Below are 15,590 nucleotides of genomic sequence, written 5' to 3'. Positions count from 1 at the left end.
TTGTTTGTGAGTCACAGGTGATACCCCAAGGCGTCGGATTGCAACTGAAGAGCAAGTCCAATTTCCTTTGCAGCATGGGTGAGCAGGCCTTTATCTAAAGTATCCATAGCCAGGCCTTGATGCTTCACTTGTCCCAAGGAGCCCATGTGCTCCTAATTTGAAAAAAGAACTTTAGGGGTGCAATGAAAATTGATCAAATAAAAGTGAAAACATTTATAAATGTGCCGTATCCATTGACTGTGAACATCTCTGAAACCAAAAGTCTATAGAATCTGCAAGACTGCCGCGTTTTTACTCTGAAACATGCAGGGCTTGCATATAATTAAATAATTTTTTATTACCTTTAAATTTGGGGGGAAAAAAAGAAAAGAAGTGTCACTAGTATAGCAATCCTGTTTCATGTGCTGTGCTTCCCATGTGCTAGCTGGAGGCGAGAGATTCGAGTCCGGAGGCTCGAGGACCGTCTGAAAGGAGAGACGTGGTACTATAGCCCCTGTGGCCGGAGGATGAAGCAGTTCCCCGAGGTCATCAAGGTGAGATCTGTTATACCTGCACACCAAAGGATTACTCACCGCACCACTGTAACCTAATCTGCATGAGTGATAAAAAGGCTTGTCTTCATCCAGTTGCTTTTGTCTCCCTTCATTCTCCAGTATCTGAAGAGGCATCAGGATGCTCTCCAGGGCGTTTCGAGAGAGCACTTCAGCTTTAGTCCACGCATGCCAGTGGGTGATTTCTACGAGGAGCGGGAGACCCCTGAGGTGTGTATGAAGATGTCTACAGGTGCTACAGGCAAACATGTGGTTTATGGATTCAGGACAGCTACACTGCTGCAAGGCATGTCATTGCTTTTTAATTTGTTACAGGGTATGAATTGGTTCCTCCTCGCCAATGAGGAAGTGCCCTCCATGATCATGGCTATAACAGGCAGACGCGGTCGTCCACCAAATCCAGACAAAGAGCCACGTTCCCGTGGCCGCCGAGCCAGAGGAGCTCAAGGTAGACGGCCAGGCCGACCTCCCAAGCCCAAGATGGAGGATCTGCTCAGTAAAGTGGATGCCAGGCTGCTGAAGAGACTGGAGGCAAAGGGTGAGTCTGAATATTCAGATCAGGTGGCTTAATAAAAATTGACTTGTTGTAGAAGTACCACCTTTTTCGTCATTTTGTAGTTCTAGCTTTTTATGTGAAATATAATGAGCATCTTAACTCCGTTCATGTTCATTGTTTTACAGAGGATCTCACAGAGGAAGAAAAAGAAAAACTGGTTAAGATCAAGAAGAAAATGAAGAGAAAGGTGAGCTGACTTGTTATTCATTACAAAAAGTGTGTTTTGGGGACCAGCTGATCATCTGATTTTTTGTCACGCAGGCAAGAATGAAAAGAAAGGAGGATGCAAAGATTAAAAAGATTCAGCAGGAGAAACGGAAAGCTAAAGTAAGAAACTCCATGTCTTCAAATATATTTAGAACTTTGTAACAGGGTTCATGATGATGAAAAACCTGAAAAATTATGCATTTTAATACAATCTTGAAGTTAGAAAAAAATAGCACCTGTTAAATGTTTTCTTACGTACGGTTTGTAATCGGTTGTAAATTTTAGTACTGTTTCTTTAATTAGTTACTTTAAAGTTACTTCTTTAATTGGTTTATTAGCTTAAAGTTTTCTTTAATGCTCTTTAAAAAAAAAAAAAACTAAAACAGCTAAAAGCTGCAATCCTATTTCTTATTTTAATTTGTTCTTTTAACAACTGTCTTTTTTTTATTTTAACAACCAGAGCTCTAATGATGAATTTTAACTGTATATTTTACATATAGACCTGGAAAGGTCATGAAAGTTAATACATTTCATATTTTATTATATATATATAAGCTTTAAAAGTCATGTAAATTCATGTTATAAAAAGTGTAAACCATGAGGAACATTCAGTTATTGGAATGATGAAATTTAATTTTAATTATTTTATGTAATTACTTTTAATAATTTGCCACTCCTGGTTTCTGTAAATGAATAGTATATCAGAAGTAAAGGCCTTTAAATGTTGTCTTGACAAAGTGGATTGTTGAAGTAAAAGTTGAGCTAAGTGGAGAAGTCATTAAAATGGTCTGAAGGTGTAAGAACCCTGATATACACACAATTTTAGTTTAATAGCTGTAAATCCCAGTGTTCTGAGCTCTTTTCTGATGTGTCTGTGCAGCTGGAGAAAGCCAAAGAGCAGGAACAGGATGAAGACCAGTCTCAGACTCTGACTCCGAGCCAGGCATCTGAAAGCCCTCTCTCAGCTGCAGAGGGGCCCAAGAAGCCCGGCCGCAGGAAGAAGGTCGCAGCACCACCTGCAGCAGCAGAGCCGTTGGACCTGGAGAAGGCCAGTCCCATCAAGAAAGTAGCCCGGGCCCGCAGCAAAGCCAAGGCTCTGGCCAAAGCCCAGGCTCAAGCAGAGGCCGAAGCGCAGGCTGCGCTGGCAGCAAAGAGGCAGGCGGAGAGGAGGGCGCAGGCTCAGAGACGAATGGAGGAGAGGAAGAGACAGCAGATGATCTTAGAGGAGATGAAGAAGCCTGCAGAGGACATGTGTCTCCCCGACCACACGGTGAGCCTGATGTGCTGAGGGACGCACACGTATTACACAAGTAGGGCTGTCACAAGTCCTTGTATAGAGTACTCGATTTAAAAAAAAATTGCACTTTGCCCATCTCAAGTAACTGGCAAAATACCAGAAGTGGTGCGTTCCATGGACAAAAATCTATGAAATGCCTTATTAGACCATTTTCCAAGGCTGCATGATATGTTAAACCCATTTAAAAATCATGATAAAGCAAAATGCTATTGTGAATTCTCAAACGCTATGATTCAGTTGAATAAATATATGCAATGCAGGTTTAATATATGCGCTTTTATTATTTACATGCGGTTAGTTCACGTACGTGCATCTCAGAGCATCTCCGTTCGCAGTAAATGCTGCTCCACACAAACTCTTATCATTTATATGTGTGGAGCATCTCAAATAATAATAATTTGTTACATTTATATAGCGCTTTTTCTGTACTCAAACTCCATCTCTGCATATTGTTGTGAGTTTGGGTTTATTATAACGTTCATCTGGGAACGCAACATGTGCCATTTCATTACATTTACAAGGTAAATCATTTATAAACCTACGCGAACACAGGAAATGCATCAATATCTTTCTCATAATGCCAACTGTTCATCGTGAATTCGAAATAAAAGCTCAAACAGTCACTCTAAGTTTACACGTGATTCGAAAATTACACTTGATTACCAAAATAATCAATAGTAACAGCCCTATACACAAGTTTAGTCACTTGGCACTTAAGTTTATTTTGGAAGCCACTTTGATACTTTCTGTGAATTTGTTGGGTAAATTTTTCCAGTTCACAGTACCAAATCACCAACACAGCGTTATTCACCCAAGCAATGCCTGCCGTTTTTAACACGGTGTCACAACCAGAGTAACATGATATATTTACAGAATCATGTGATTTGTCTTCCCACACTAAAAGAGACACAATTGTGTGGCATGATTAGCATGTGCCTACAGCAGAACACGTAAAATACATTCTAAGTATGCTACATTTATCGGTGCTCAACTCTGCCAGTCCACACCAGTTGACAAAAGGGATGGACGATACCACTTATTTTGTTTTCGATACGATACCGATACTTTTAAAGATATCAATACCAATGCGATACTTCTAACCTGAACGTTAAAATTATGAAATTTATTAAATTGTAAAATTACTAAGAGTAAAATGGGTAATCATACCATCTTAACTTTAAAGGAGTAGTTCACTTCCAGAACAAAAATGTACAGATAATGTACTCACCTCCTTGTCATCCAAGATGTTCGTGGTTCAAGATGTTTCTTTCTTTGGAAGTTCAAACTCAGGGGCACCATATAAGTCCATTATATGGAGAGAAATCCTGAAATGCTTTCCTCAAAAAACAATTTCTTTACAACTGAAGAAAGAAACATCTTGAACCATGAACATCTTTGATGACAAGGGGGTGAGTACATTATCTGTAAATGAATGTTCTGGAAGTGAACTACTCCTTTTTAGTTTGAAATGCATTTTAACATTGAATATACCTTAATCGCTATTTATTAGGTTATGTTTTTGTTTACACATGGTAAAATATATTTACTGTAGTGGTAACCATGGTTCATTTTCATAAGGGACTGCAGTGACAGGCTGTCGCACGCATAAAATGCAACCTTTTTATTCTGACAGTTTATGATTTATATTAACATTACAGAATAGATCATGATCAATATGAACTTTTCACGTTCTATTTAAATAAGTCTACACAATTAGCAAACATAGGATATCCGTCCAATTCAATGCATATTGCACACATACATTTTTTTGTTAAACAATCACAGGTAAATAAACCGCACCTTAGTATCAATATACTGTTACTTTCGATACTCCCATCAGTATTGATATATCAGGATCGATAATGCACATCCCTAGTTGACAGACACCAATAATACATACTGTTGGTAATACTTTAATTTGAGGGACTTGCACTAGTCTACTACTGTTTTTCTCTGAGTTTGTCATATCTGGGATGGTTTATACCATTACTCATTGAGTTGTCGTCTCTCTCTCCCTCTGTAGCCCCTCCCACAATTGACACGGATACCAGGACTGGTGCTTTCGGGTTTGGCCTTCTCCAATTGTTTAAGGGTGGTTGAGTTCTTGCATGGTTACGGAAAGATTCTGGGGCTCCAGGTGCCCAAGGATATTCCCAGCCTGAGCACCCTGCAGGAAGGGCTTCTCGGCATGGAGAAGAGCCAAGGCGAGCTCCTGGATCTGCTCATTAAACTGGTGGAGTCCGCTCTGCACGATCCTGGACTGCCCTCATATTACCAGGTTTGTCTTTTGAGTGTTATCATTTAGGGCCGGGACAATAAATCAATCGCCCTGCATTCGGAATTTAGGGGAATTTACAGTTAAACCCAAATGACCAGGTGTGATGAAGGAAGACCAGGAGACCAGCGATTAATTAGAGAAGAATTTACTGAAGAAAATTAGTTTGCAGCTTCATCCGCAGAAGTCAGCTTCAATACTCGCGATGGAGCTCATAGGCTGCTCTGCGTACATGTTCAAGACACCAGCAGTTATACTCTAACAGAGGTCACGAATTACGTCAATACTTAGGGAAGCAAGATTCTGGTTGGTAGATAAACTTCGAAAATCTCCACACATGGACGTAAAACTTGAAGCATATCTTCTAGTGATTATTTTGGTAACAAGTGATGGAGGTCAGAGACGTATATCTGTCACCCTGGCCTGGACATCAGGGTGACGGCAAATGACGGTTTCCTCCTGGGCTGTCTCTGCATCTAGCTGCAAAGACCGCACTCTCACACATATGCAGAGAACACTAATCTGTACTTCAAGGTTGCCGGGCTCTGCCCTGAATCTTATCAAATATGGTTCACTACGCACACACACACAATGAGAGCAGCTTCTTCTATCTATAACAGTGTCAAAAAAAGTCTAAATCTCATCTGTTGCTGTCTTAAAACAACTTTGAACTTGGATAAAATTACTAATATCTAAACATTAATGGAAAACGGCCTTAAAAACCAACAAGAAACCACATCCACAACATATTAAACTTAAATATTTTGAAGTCTTATTATATATTAACATTGAATATTCAGTGGAAAATAATGTAAGATGGGTTTCACCCTAAATGTAAGGCACGTGATTGGTCAGTGAGTTAATGAAGGTTGGTTTGTTTCTCTTTCCTGTCTCAGTCTGTGAAGATCCTGGGGGAGAAGCTGGTGGATCTGGAGCTGAGCCACAGCACTGTATCTGAGGTGCTGCGGGTCTTTCTGGAAGCCCATGGCTTTGAGTTGGAGGTGTGTAACAGTCTCCATACAAAGAGCTTCCAGACCCTCAAACCCGACGTCAAAGCCTCCATACTGGCCTTCCTGGTGGAGGAACTCAACGCCAGCAACATAATCACCAGGTCAGCAGGAATTCAAATCATATTATCATCATGTTTTAAAAGAGTTTTGTAGATCTGCATATGTAAATATCATTTTCATTTTCCAATCGTTCTGTTTCTGCAGGGAGATTGATAACACGCTAGAGAATATGGCAACCTACAGGAAAAACAAGTGGATTATAGAAGGCAAACTACGCAAGTAAGACCCCTGCTTCTTATCCTGCCAGCTTATGGTGTGAACCAGAGTCTGTTTGATATCAATATTTGGCCAACATAAGCTGTTTATTATATAAAGCACATATAAATGCCTTATTCTCTATGACCATATTTTAGATGACCCCGTACCTAAACTTAACTATCTTACTAAACAATTAATAAGCAGCAAATTAGGAGTTTGTTGAAGCAAAAGTCTTAGTTAATAATTAGTTAAGAGTGAGAATTGGCTAAGTGGTTTTCTGAAATCTGGTGAATTGTGAAACTTATTTAAGCTTCATATGAAATGCATGATTAAAATGTGTAATTTAAACAACACAAACAAACAAAAATGTTCTGTTTTTATGAGTTACTGTAACTCAAACTGTCCAACCATCTGGCTTTAAAATGCAGAGTGCTGTTGGGAAACCACTAGCTGTCAAATGATGTGGTTTTTTGGGTTTATTTATATTTGGATTGCTGATGCCAATATCTTTAGAGAACAGGTTGGCTGCTGACCTATATTACAAATAAAGAAATTGTTAAAAATATGAATAAAAAGTAAACACTAACCAAAAGTGCACTCAGCAAACTGGCAAGTCTTTGTGCATTGGGAGTCATATTTTATTCAAATAAAGACCAGGTAACACTCATTTTACTTCTTGCACATAATAAATATGACATGAATACAGCATAGCGGCAAACTTGATATAGTGCAGCATAGTTTGATATGAAAGATTGAAAATTTGTCAAATTTAGCTATCTAGTTACTCACACTGATGACGCAAACGTACTGTGGTTCAAACAAATATATATATATAAATATAATCCTGCATGTGGGAGGAGGGTGAAATTGAACTCTGCTCTGGACCAAGTGTGAGCAACTCCTCTGTGCTTGGCTTTGTCATTCTCAAAAATGTGTGTCTGAGCAGACTGAAGGCTGCGCTGATGCGTAAGACGGGACGTCCGGAGGAGGAGCTGTGCTTCGAGGAGCGTCGGCGCAGTGCTCGTGTGGGAGTGGCCGAGGAGGAGAGCATCGAGGAGAGCTGCGTGCTGGAGAGAGGCAGCCGCCGCAAAGCCAAAGAGGAACCCAAACTTACGGAGGTACAGGACCTCTGCCAAACCTCTGCGCTTATGGATTGCATTAGAGCAGTACATGTCAGTGGTTTACAGCTATATTCACAGCCACATAGTCAAGCTGTGCTTGTGCTAAATTTGCTTCATAAGAGAGACACTGTGTACTGACAGCAGCTACTCTGAAGATGTGAAATGATGTAAATAATCAAGAACAGCCATCTACTAAACATTTCCTGAGTGAGAGCTGTCAGTTCAGGGAAACAGGCTGTATCTCGACTTCCTTTGACCTCAAATATGATTATATGAGACTTTAAAAAATGAGCCACTTCAGTTTCTGAGATTAATTGTGGGTTTCCCAAACTGGGGTTCATGAGGGAACTGCAGGAGGTTCGTAAAGTAATGAAAAGCTTATAATGAATTAATCATAATGTGAAAAATCAAATAAATATAAGAAAATTATAAAAAATGTTTATCTGAATGTCATGGTACCATTAACCAACACTAGAGACATGTGTTGCTAAATAATAAATGTCTGGTTATTTCAAGAATTTAAAAACGTTAGTTCAAAGGGGTTCCCTGGTTGAACTGTTTTGCTACGTGTGTTAATATTTTGTTTTTGTTTTCTCACAGATTGAGAGTCCCAATACCTGCAGTGTTGCTGAGCTGGAGCGTCAGATTGATAAACTGACCAAGGTAAAATATCTATATTTAATAACTGATGTAGCTATGGATCCACCAAAATCTTAGCTGATGAAAAGGACATTTTTGAGATTCAGAATTTAAAAAAATTAATTAACACTGACACAGGTATAATAACACTGTTTATTCTATACAGTTTGTCTATACTTGTTTGAAAATTATTTAGAGCATACATGTTATTGTGAAGTTACACCAGTTGAAGGAAGTTGGTGTATTCACTTATATATATTAATATTAGAACTGATTAGAGCAGAATTGATAGTTACTCCAAAAAATTTAAGATAAGGACTTTTGGGTTTAGTTCCATTGATTCGTGAAGTTTAAATTTTGATTATGAATTTGATTTCATTGCATCACTAGTCAAAAGTTTACACGCACCTAATTATTGTTCATTTAAATGTCCACTGATTTTCCATTGGCCAGATAGTTAAAACTATGTATTTTTGTAAAGAAATGAATACATAACTATTTCTTGGCTGCTGGAATGATTAGCATTTAATTTGTTTTTGGGTTAAGGCACCTGTCAAGTCACGTTTATTTACATAACACTTATACAGTACAGATTGCAAAGCAGCTTCAAAAGGTTTTTAGAATCATGCAAAACCAACTTCATTTATTTCAAACCTTTGTTAAAAGTAAAGGCTGTTGGCTGTTCTATATTTTGAGTAACAATGTTTTCTTCTGTCTCACAGCGGCAAGTGTTTTTCCGCAAGAAGCTGCAGCAGTCGTCTCATTCCATGCGGGCGGTGTCTCTGGGGCAGGATCGGTACCGCCGCAGGTACTTGCTGCTGCCTTATATGGGATGTGTCCTCGTGGAGGGAGCCGAGGATATCCTGGGTGAGTGGAAACTCCCAGCATGCAGTTAGTCTGGTATCTCGCACACGTTGAGATTTAGGCCTTTATGATCCCCCTCAGAGTCTGTAGGTGATGTAATGTCGCATCGACAATCAGGCTGTGGAGTCACAGATGAATCACGATTCTTGTGTCACAATGATTCTCAAATTTACATTTTTTTATTTATATATTTGGTCCTGGTTATTATAAAATCTTTTGCAGGACAAAGCATTAAAAATAAGTGCCATTCAAACATTTGCGAGCATTGTGAATCTGATTTTGACTGCCTGAATCATAACCAGATTTGTGCCTAATGAGTCCCACGTTTGTTACTGGAGCTGCACGATTTGGGGAAAGAAAAAAAATCAAATAGTTTTTGTTTTCTGCCTATTTTAATGGCAATAATTTTTATATTTTTTTCTGTACTTGTTTGTATGGCTGCACAATTTGGCCAGTTTTGTGATTTTTATATATTAATATGGCTATAATAATTAACAACAATTAGGAGTAGGAGTAGGAGTAGGAGTAGGAATTACATATTAAGAAACATTGCTATTGTAATATTTCACTCTAAAATAAAAAATTTAAGAAAATTGTGTATAAATTTTATTCAATTTAAAAACATTTGTTGGGCTGGACAAATTTTGTGAAATAATATTAATCGTAATCATAACAATAATTAGTAGTTGTCATAGTACTAAATAAAAATCTAAAAAACAAAATAAATATTACTTGTAATATTTTACTGTAAAATAAAAATTTAAATTGTTACAACTGTAAAAGTAAAATATTTGTAAATTACAATACTTAATGGCTTTCTGATTTTCTTCATGTGCGAATATCATTGTGTATTAATATATTATTATATTAATGACCAGTTGCTTCTTCCTTGTGTTCAGCCTCAGATGAGGTGACAGTCAGCGATGAACCTGTGACTTATGTGAAGGTCATAACTCCAGTGAAGACAGAGGTTAAAGCTGAGCCTCCCCTATCTCCGGCTTTCGCTGCATCTCTCCCCTCTTCTCCTCGAGCGTCCCAGCTTTCCCCCACAGAGGTGGATCCTCTACCCGGCGAGGCCTCTCTGATGAGCAGCCATCGAGGACGGGGACGCCCGCGCAAGATCAAACCCGAAGTGGAGCTCCACCTGCGAACCGCCAAAAATCGGCGGCGCCGCCGGAGCAGCAGATCAGCAGCTGAGGATTCGGCTCTCAGCTCTCCTGTGCAGGATCCCGCTCAGCCCACTTTCCAGACGCCTCTCGAGCAGCCGCAGGACGCAGAGGCCGACAGCAGCGCACCGATCGTAGCGTCTGGAGCCGGTGAGGGCGAGGATAACAGCCAGCCGGAGGACAGCATGAGGGAGCAGGCAGAGAAACGAGGCCAGTGGTTCAATCTGCTGCCTAAGGAGCCGTGTGACGAGACGTCGATCTCCCAGCCGTGCGAGAACACACCTGCACCGGCTTCATCCCTCACTGAAGACACTCCAGTACCCCACGATAGTGACCCGCTCGCTCCTCCGACAGAACAGGTTCACCCTTTAATAACATGTGAACTTGGACCACAAAACCAGTCATAAGGGTCAATGTTTTGAAATTGAGATTCATACTGATTTATACTGAATAAATAAGCTTCCCATTGATGTATGGTTTGTTAGGATCGGACTATATTTGGCCGAGATACAACTATTTGAAAATCTGGAGAAAATCACCTTTAAAATAGTCTAAATAATAATAATTAATCATTTGTTACATTTATATAGCGCTTTTCTGGGTACTCAAAGCGCTTTACATTGTAAATGAAGTTCTTAATATTTATAATATCATGATCTTTATATACCTGTACTATTTATGACTGGTTTTGTGGTCCAGGGTCACACATCATAAAGTTTTTTTTATATTCTGAATGCCGTATTTTTATCTTTCTGATCGCTTCCCTCTTTGTTCTTAACCGCAGATGCAGCCGGAAGCTGCTCCTCCTCCTCCTCCTCTTCCTCCTCCTAAGGTGTGCTCCACTCCGGCTCCCAGAGCCGGTAGGAGGCGCAGGAGAAGCAGCGGGCCGTCCCGGGCTCACTCTCGCGCCAGCGCGGCGAAGAGACGTGGCAGACCTCCCTCCAATCTCTTCCAAGAGGTTGAACTGAAGTACTTCACTCAGCTGGTGGTGAAGCCTATTCCGTTAGGTGAGTGCTGTGATGATACAGGACTCATGCTGGACTTGACAGTTAAGCTGTGGTCACACTAGACTTTGAGGATGCAAAATTGTTTTGTATGCTGCAATGGTCGTGATATGACGTCTTTTTAAAAACTTAGTTTCAACACAACAAATTATAATACATCTAAAATGTAAAAATCTACAATCTGCCACTTTCCTGCAGCGCTGCAGTCTTAAATTTATGTTCTTTTAATTCAGTTACTGTGCTGTGACGTATCGATTTGCCGTTGGTTGTTTTTGGCCATCTTAGATTACTTAGTTTTTCTAAGTTTTGTGAACCGTTGGAAGTTGGTGAGAGAAGCTAATAATTATTTTAAATTAATCTCCTTAATAAAAAAAATTAAATAAACACTTTAATATTATATCTGTTTACTTGCTTGTCATTTGACTCTTAACAAACATCAGAGAACCGTGAATGTGTTATTAAATTATTAAAATATAATTACTTAAAATCCCAGAGGTACTTAAAGTAAATATTTCATGTCAAAGGGGTTTTGCTGACAAAACAGCAAATTTGGGATTCCCTAACCTAACATAGGTTAGGTTCTTCAGTTCATTGTAATTATTTGGTGGAAGATGCAGCTCTACCCGGTCTACGTAGTTTTGGGAGACAACATATTCATGTAGCAGCAGTGGTGATGAGAGAATGCGCTTGCCTGGAGAAACAGTTCAAAGAGGACAAATCAATCTACATATAAAATATTGGCCACTAATTATTGGTCACTTTCTAAATAATAAAAGTATAGCACTTCTACTGATAATAAGTAAATTATTTTTTACCAATGCAAATATGTTAGAAACGATGCATCATGCAACTTGTGTCTGATGCACACTTTTTAAAATCGTTCCTTTGCATCGTTAACTTTAATGCAGATGCAAATGCATTTTTAAATTAAGCACTGAAATTATTACTGGAAATAAATCAAAACTAAAATGGAAATTGGGGGGCAAAAATGTAACCAAAAAGTCATTTAAAAAAAAATAACAATGTCAAAAGCACATAAAAAGCACACAATTACAAAACATTGAACTGAATGAAAACTATAAAAATATAAAAACGAGTATAAAAAATGTAATGATATAAAAACAATGCTGAATAATATCTAAATGATATATTATTAAAAAAAATGCTTGCCCTAATTTTTGTAAAAAAAATAAATAAATTAAATGAAAATAATAATAAATCATAGAATAAAATCATGCTAAGTTTGGTGTTTTTTTTCTGTGATGCTCAACTGGTACAATGCAGAAAAATGTGAAAATATTTATGTAATATTCATTGTTTCATTTGCATATATGTACCAAGAAAAATGTTATTTGTGTATCTTGAATGACATCCTAAAGCTCTTGATTTCCAGCAGAGTAGCATTCATTGGCTTAATGTCTTTCTGTCCTACAGAAATGGTGAAGGGCTGGTGGTGGGTCAAAGAACCGGAGGAGCTGACAGCCATTCTGAGCGCCCTCCACCCTCGAGGCATTCGTGAGAAAGTGCTCCACAAGCACCTCACCAAACACATGGAGCATATGTCTGAGGTCTGCACGCGGCCCGTCACCGGTGAGGAGCAGCAGCACATACAGAGTGACTGCAGGCTTTGCTTGATGGCTGCATGTTTAGTGTATTGTTTTCCATCGTTTCCTCCCAGATCCCATCTTTCAGATGACGGTGGAGGATGGCCATGCCCTGCTGGAGGTGTCTAAAAAAGCGTGGAGTGACCAGGAGAGAGCCTTGCAGTTAGACATCTGTGTTCTCCAGTGCGTGGAAGATCTGGAGCAGAGGGTGGTCGGTGCAGACCTTCAACTCAAGGTAAAGAAAACCTGTTAAGCAGATTCAAAAACCACTTTTTCTTTTATTGAAGTAATCATAGTACTGTAAGGTCTTGCTCCATTTGTGACCACAGGGTGGCACTGTTTATGCTGAATGTACTGCACACAAGCATGCTCACTTTATCACTGTGTCCACAATCTTTCTCTCCAGGTGGCCATTCCCAATGCGGATAGTGAAAGTGAGGCTAGTCAGGAGTCAAGCTCTCAATTTCAGGTAGTGAAACCACACACTCAAGTGCTCTGTTTTGATACTATTAGTCCTAATGAGTAGAGGAAGCTGCTCAGTGAGTTACTCATAATGAATGTGACACAACCTAATCAATTGCTCAGAGTGCTTAAATTAAAAGTAAATTGTAAGTGTTTTTTCAAGACTTTGATTCATTTTTGTCTGAATTTGTCTTAATTATTCTCCCTCGCTCTCTCTCTCTCTCTCTCTATATATATATATATATATATATATATATATATATATTATATAATTATTGTACTCATTATTTCGATATGCCTATATTCATAAATTTCTCAGCGTTGTGGTTTATTCATGACTATGTCTGACATCACTTCCTGATTGCCTTTCCCCTTGTTTTCTCTCTTCGCTATAGACAATAAATTATTTCTAATATAATATTAAATAAAAAAAACAATAATACAAAATAATAAAAATGTCATTAAATGCATTCAATAGATTATTACTTATGAGAAAAGAAATATCTTAAAATAGAGATAATAATAATAATGAATGTATTTATGCAAATTAATATTTATACTAACTAATAAATAGTTATAGTAATTAACATTTAAACCTGTTAATATATTTCATTATTTAATTTCATTATTGCTGATTATTTTAACTCTTAAAAAGGGAATATTAGTGTAAAGGTGTATTGTTGAATTTGATTATTACAGTTATGAAATTATATAAAATTATTCAAACTATTGTTTAATTATTAAGTATGTATATATATATATATATATTTTTTTTTTTTTTTTTTTATAAACAATAGTTTAATAACTTTTGATAAATGTAATAAGTTTTAATAAACATATAGAGAGAGTTTATAAATATGTGGATAGAGAGAGAGTGAATATAGATTTATTTATTTATTTTTTGTCATTTAGTTTTTCGTTTACCCTAGGTTTTGACATCAAAATTGTTGTAATATTCACATTGGACTTTTGTCCTGGTTTCAGATGTATACCCCTCCTGAGGTAGACTCCACACGGGATGACCTGCAGTATTACGAGCATGAGGTTGACCCCAAAGACGACTGGATAGTCAAGACCAAGAAGGAATGGTCCGACCTCCTGCGAGTTCCCAGCAACCCCCTGGACCTGGCCGTTCTCCGCTTGACTAATCTGGAGCGCAACATTGAACGGCGTTATCTGAAGGAGCCGCTGTGGAATCTGTCCGAGGTGGTGCGCTTGGCGCCTCTCACCCCTCCACCTGGCGGCGAGGAGGTCCCACTAGATGCTGTCAGGTGGGTCAGAGTTAGGGTCTTTGAAAACTTATGCTTTAGAGATCATTGTTTACTTTATTACCCAAATTAATCATATTTTTTAGCCTTCATCAAAACAAATAATTGTTCCAAATTCTACAGTACATTTATATGCGCTTTAGAGCACATCAGTCATGTGTTTGTTTGTCTTTGTAGCTTGGAAAGTGAGATCACACCTAGGTTGAGGACGTGGCGGCAGGCCCTGGACCGCTGCCGCAGTGCGTCTCAACTCTCTCTGTGTCTGCTGCAGCTGGAGAAAGCCATCGCCTGGGAAAGATCCGTCATCAAAGTGGTGAGAGCACACACACGTTCACTCCGCTTCAGACCCTGTGCCATTTTTATATATTACACCGTGCTGGACTATACAGCCACAATTTATATCACAATATATTTCTTAATTTCGGTAGAGATAATATAATTCTGATAGCAATATGAACAATATTTAAATAAAAAAATTCTGCCAAGAACACCCACGTCTGTGCCTACAAACTTCTGAAAAATGAATTTGCCAAGTCTATGAAACCTCCTCCTATAAAACTATATAATATTTTAGAAATAAAATGGTACAAATAAATTAATATTCACTTTTTATTTGTATTTAACCTTCATACAAACAAGAAATGTGAAATCACCATCAAATTAAACAAGACTCGGAGACTCACCTTATTCATTTTAATCTTTAAATTTAAACGATAACACAGGCCGAGTATTCTTATACATTGAAACAAAAGTGCTTCGGCCAGGATAAAGAAAATGAAAAGTGCTCAGTTGCTGCAGAAAAAGCAACAGCAAAAATATATGTTGCTGGAGAAGGGCTTATTGAAAATGCAAACTTATTCTCTGCCAGCAGGAGGCGCTTTTGGAGCAGCAGAACCAGCGGTTTCCGGGGTAACAGCTGTACATAAAGCGCTCATAAATGTTACTTTATCAGATCAAATGAAAATGATATGGAAACTTTTCTGAAGACAGTCAGTTCCCCAAAGATACATTCATATAAAACACCTGCGCCGCATTTTGATTTTGAAACGTACAGCGATCATGTTTATTCAACAAAGTCAAACTGTCCTAAAACCTTTTGCGAAATCTATTTGTGGCCGTCAGTGTCGATATTGTGGCTGCCACAAATCAATCAATATATGGGAAACACTGGTAATGTATATTGAAATATCAGAAATGTGTTTAAAAAACATATGACCGTTATTGAAAAAAATTATATCGCGATAAATATTGATATTGAATTATTGTCCAGCCCTAATTACACAATTTTATTTATATACATACCTGACA

General features: G+C 38.3%; 1 protein-coding gene across 2 annotated transcripts in view; it reads left to right on the top strand.

Moving 5' to 3' along the window:
- Positions 1-15,590, top strand: part of baz2a (bromodomain adjacent to zinc finger domain, 2A) — a 31,056-nt gene that overhangs the window by 10,511 nt on the left and 4,955 nt on the right. For both annotated transcript variants that reach the window (XM_079401249.1, XM_079401248.1), the window contains exons 7-26: positions 18-78; positions 425-533; positions 654-761; positions 867-1,089; positions 1,233-1,294; positions 1,369-1,434; positions 2,195-2,584; positions 4,635-4,889; positions 5,783-5,997; positions 6,101-6,175; positions 7,101-7,272; positions 7,876-7,938; positions 8,637-8,781; positions 9,678-10,303; positions 10,729-10,951; positions 12,383-12,538; positions 12,627-12,787; positions 12,959-13,021; positions 13,999-14,285; positions 14,460-14,595. In XM_079401249.1, the coding sequence (XP_079257375.1) occupies positions 18-78; positions 425-533; positions 654-761; positions 867-1,089; positions 1,233-1,294; positions 1,369-1,434; positions 2,195-2,584; positions 4,635-4,889; positions 5,783-5,997; positions 6,101-6,175; positions 7,101-7,272; positions 7,876-7,938; positions 8,637-8,781; positions 9,678-10,303; positions 10,729-10,951; positions 12,383-12,538; positions 12,627-12,787; positions 12,959-13,021; positions 13,999-14,285; positions 14,460-14,595 (3,596 nt within the window). The remainder of the gene's footprint in view (positions 1-17; positions 79-424; positions 534-653; positions 762-866; positions 1,090-1,232; positions 1,295-1,368; positions 1,435-2,194; positions 2,585-4,634; positions 4,890-5,782; positions 5,998-6,100; positions 6,176-7,100; positions 7,273-7,875; positions 7,939-8,636; positions 8,782-9,677; positions 10,304-10,728; positions 10,952-12,382; positions 12,539-12,626; positions 12,788-12,958; positions 13,022-13,998; positions 14,286-14,459; positions 14,596-15,590) is intronic.

This window comes from Barbus barbus (assembly GCF_936440315.1).
Source record: "Barbus barbus genome assembly, chromosome: 40".
NCBI classification, from domain to species: domain Eukaryota; kingdom Metazoa; phylum Chordata; class Actinopteri; order Cypriniformes; family Cyprinidae; genus Barbus; species Barbus barbus.
This window is presented reverse-complemented; position numbering and strand designations above follow the sequence as displayed.